The sequence below is a fragment of the Sinocyclocheilus rhinocerous genome, unplaced genomic scaffold (assembly GCF_001515625.1).
Source record: "Sinocyclocheilus rhinocerous isolate Xijiao unplaced genomic scaffold, SAMN03320098_v1.1 scaffold601, whole genome shotgun sequence".
In the NCBI taxonomy this organism is placed as follows: domain Eukaryota; kingdom Metazoa; phylum Chordata; class Actinopteri; order Cypriniformes; family Cyprinidae; genus Sinocyclocheilus; species Sinocyclocheilus rhinocerous.
In genome coordinates, this window is record NW_015656605.1 from 1,739,320 (window position 1) to 1,742,834 (window position 3,515).

Here is a 3,515-nt window from a genome sequence, read left to right on the forward strand (position 1 = left end):
TATATATCGTATGATAAGTGTTCATGTCTAAAAGCCTGAGCTGATATAGTTCTTTCTTTTTGTTCAATATTGAAGCATTACAGTGGCATTTGTTTAATGCGACTTTTTTTTTTTTCTTGCAGTTCTGTAGTAGCTGAATGGAAGTTAATATAGCAAAGAGAGAGACCACTTCATGATGTTCACTCAAATTAGTTATAAGCAGAAAGTGTAAGCTAGACTACTACTTCAAGCTTTTGATTCAGCAATGCACAAATGTTTGCTGCGAAATAATATTGTAATTGTTTAGAAGGATATTACTTTAAATTCCTAAAAGGGTCAAGAGACAAACTAAAGCAAACCTTTACCACAATTATGGTGGCATCGTGTGTGTGTGTGTGTCTGTGTGTGTGTGTATTTTTTATGTATTTTTTCAGTTGATTTCATCCAAGGCTGTGGCTGAAGTCAGTTGTAGTTCTTATGTTTCTCTTTTCTTCAACAATGTTGATTGTTAACAGCAGGCATTCATCACTAATTCACAATCATCATTTAATCAGTCACTTAATTATCTCATTAACTTTAACTCTTTAAGGACTTGGGATTTGACTTGAGACTTGCTTGTGATGTGAAAGGAATGACTTGGTTCCACCTCTGGTGAAATCAGCTGTCTGAGATCATGAGTGGAATAAACATATGGCAGGACTTTTACTTTCTGATCCCTGTACTTCCCTCCTCTGCCAACCGCTGGGTCAAAACAACCCAATAGCTGGGTTTGTCCCTTTTTAACCCAGTGCTGGGTTATATTTAACCCAGCATTTTTTAGAGTGTTGGCTAACTATGCTTTTGGGAAATGCACCCTGATTGCTGGATCTCACCTCAGAATTATGGGTAGTTTTACCGTTCCAACTCTCTCTTCCTTTTGGAAAGGGCCATTTGGAATCCAATGCTGTACGTACATGCTGGGTACAATTAACTGTCAATGTTTTATCTCATACCTGTATTTTGTAACCATTTCAAGTGTAACCATAAGTCATTACTTGTATAAAACCTTTTCAACTAAAATTATAAGCAAAGTAGTTTTGATACTTGTGCTACTTATTGCATTACAATAGTCGCATTGTAGCAATACTCTCCCCTCCCACATATGTTGCTGTTCTAACTGCACTTAGTTCCATCAATGGAATAAACAGAAGTGAGTGACAATAGACAAGAAATTTAAAGTTTTAAACCATCATGCTGATAATGTTTCTTTATGCCGAGTTCACACTGCACAATTTTCAAACTCGTCGGATCGCCGTTGTTTTCACACTGCGTGACTATCTGGGGTAGCATTCAGTTGCTGCTGTGTTCACACTGCATGATGGATCGGCGACAGAGGGTTTCACATTGCATGACTTCACAATAGGAATAAACGCCGACAGCTCTGTCTGGTGCAGGGTTACCAGGTTTTCGCTACAAAACCCGCCCAATTACTACTCAAAACTAGCCTGAAAATAGCCCAATTGCTTTCGAGGGGGTCCCCCAGTAAAAATCGCGTTCGGGGGGTAAAATACAAATTTTTTTGGCGGGGTTCTCCTGGTACAATTCACATTCCAGGGCCTAAATATCACGTTATCGATTTCGGGCATCTGTCGGCGAGTGAAAAATCGGGCTAAAATCGTGCAGTGTGAACTCGGCATTAGTCATTTGACAATCCTACAGCCTGAACCACTGTAGGGAAACCACCCTTACAAAACTCTTGATTTTGGCAGTTTGCTTTGGCTGTTTAGCTCTGATTAGTGGTAGTGTGGCTCAATCTATTCCTCCTGTGTTTCAATTGATTTTTTTCTTGGTATTACTATACTTGTCACCGTAGAAATAATGCAGTTATTGAGAAGCGATACAAATTTGGAATATTTGATATAGTAGTAGCATTTCACAGGGAAGGACTTACTTCTGTTGTATACTATAATTTGGAATGTCACAACCAAATGTGGCCAATAACAAAAACAAAACAGTTATGGTTATGACTGACAGAATTTGGGTTTAAAAACATCACTGCCATTTAGTCAAATACACTCATGTAGTTCAGCTCTTGCCATAATATACTGTTAGTTTTAGTAGGTTGTAAACATGTTAAGTGTTTGTAATCTTGTCTATTTGCCAGTATGAGTTTGACATGTAATAACATGTCTGAGCTTGGTCATTTTGTTTTGTCAGAGTTTAGTCGGAGAAAGGTGGCAGCTTAACTGGATTGGGAACAGCATTGTAAATGACAATAATAAAGTAGACTCACGCTCCGCCACTGCTCTCTGATCTCTGTAAACATGGACTCAGCACATAATGAACAGCCTCTGTGATTCTGCCTACAAGGTCAGCGTGTTAATGATGTTCATTTATCTACATCTGTTTCTGTTGTGAACTTTAGGCAGCATAAACCAGCGGCCTCCCCGCAGCCCCACTGTGGCTCCACCCCTTCGCTCCGCAGACTGTCTGCGCCACGGGAACAGCAGCGATGCCCGGGCTGTGAGAGCGGTCTGTCTGCTGATGGGTGGAGCAGCCGCATCCTCAGCACTGGGATACCTGAACTCCTGTCCACCCACCTCCTCTAACATGGCCGTCCATGCACCTGAAATCACCCACTCCACAGCTTTCTCGGAGATGGGGGGAGGCAGTTCTTACCACGCCTGCAGCCAAGCCATAGAGTCGCCACACTTTAACAGCTTCGACTTTGAGGGAGGCTCTGATTTTGATGCTTTTGACTGTGGAGGGTTTGCTTTTTAATGGAATTTATTTACATTATTCACAGGGTTCCCACAGTCATGGAAAAGTTGGAAATGGAAATTTGAAAATTGACCATTTTTTGATTGCAAACAACTGGAAAAGTCATACACATTCATTGGTTATAAGATGTTGCAATGCTGCATACAAAGTTTGTTTGTCAATCTCTTTTCAGTAGAAGACAGAAAACAGTTTGAATTAGAACATGTGAAGATGCAACTGATTATATTTGAAAATGAAGCCTATTTTTAGGACCATTATGATTTTATGCATTGTGGTATTATGTTCATGAGAATTTAGCACATTCCCCTTTATACAAAATACTATTTATTATATTTTTATTTACATTTTTGTACAAAATATGTCCCAGAAATCTCCGTGGCAGGTTTTGTGTGATTCGTCCAACACACATTTTGTGGCTATTGGCCATGGCATGTTTCAAATATAATATACATTATGTTCCCAATAATAATAATAATAATAATAATAATAATAATAATGACATTGATGATGATGTTGCTGTCTCTTAGAACTCTTAATCCATTTTTTATTTATTATTTATCAATTGAAATGTAAGGGTTAAAAAGTTGTATTTTGTATATGTCAGACATTGATGTAGTTTATGACTGCAAAAATAATCATAATCATGGTAGGACTTTATTGTAACAAGATTCATTTCCTTTTTCAGAGTTTTTGAAAACTTGTTATGTGCCCTTTTCTGTGATTTCTGCCCACTTTGAATAATTCTTCATTTTAATGTGAAATATATATATACAATT

General features: G+C 38.2%; 1 protein-coding gene across 1 annotated transcript in view; it reads left to right on the forward strand.

The window, feature by feature from the left end:
- LOC107720429 (uncharacterized) overlaps positions 1-3,100 on the forward strand; it is a 12,702-nt gene extending 9,602 nt beyond the window's left edge. Inside the window, exon 5 of the mRNA XM_016528126.1 lies at positions 2,384-3,100. Within this exon, the coding sequence (XP_016383612.1) occupies positions 2,384-2,739 (356 nt within the window). The 3' untranslated portion in view covers positions 2,740-3,100. The remainder of the gene's footprint in view (positions 1-2,383) is intronic.
- Positions 3,101-3,515: the final 415 nt, after the last annotated feature.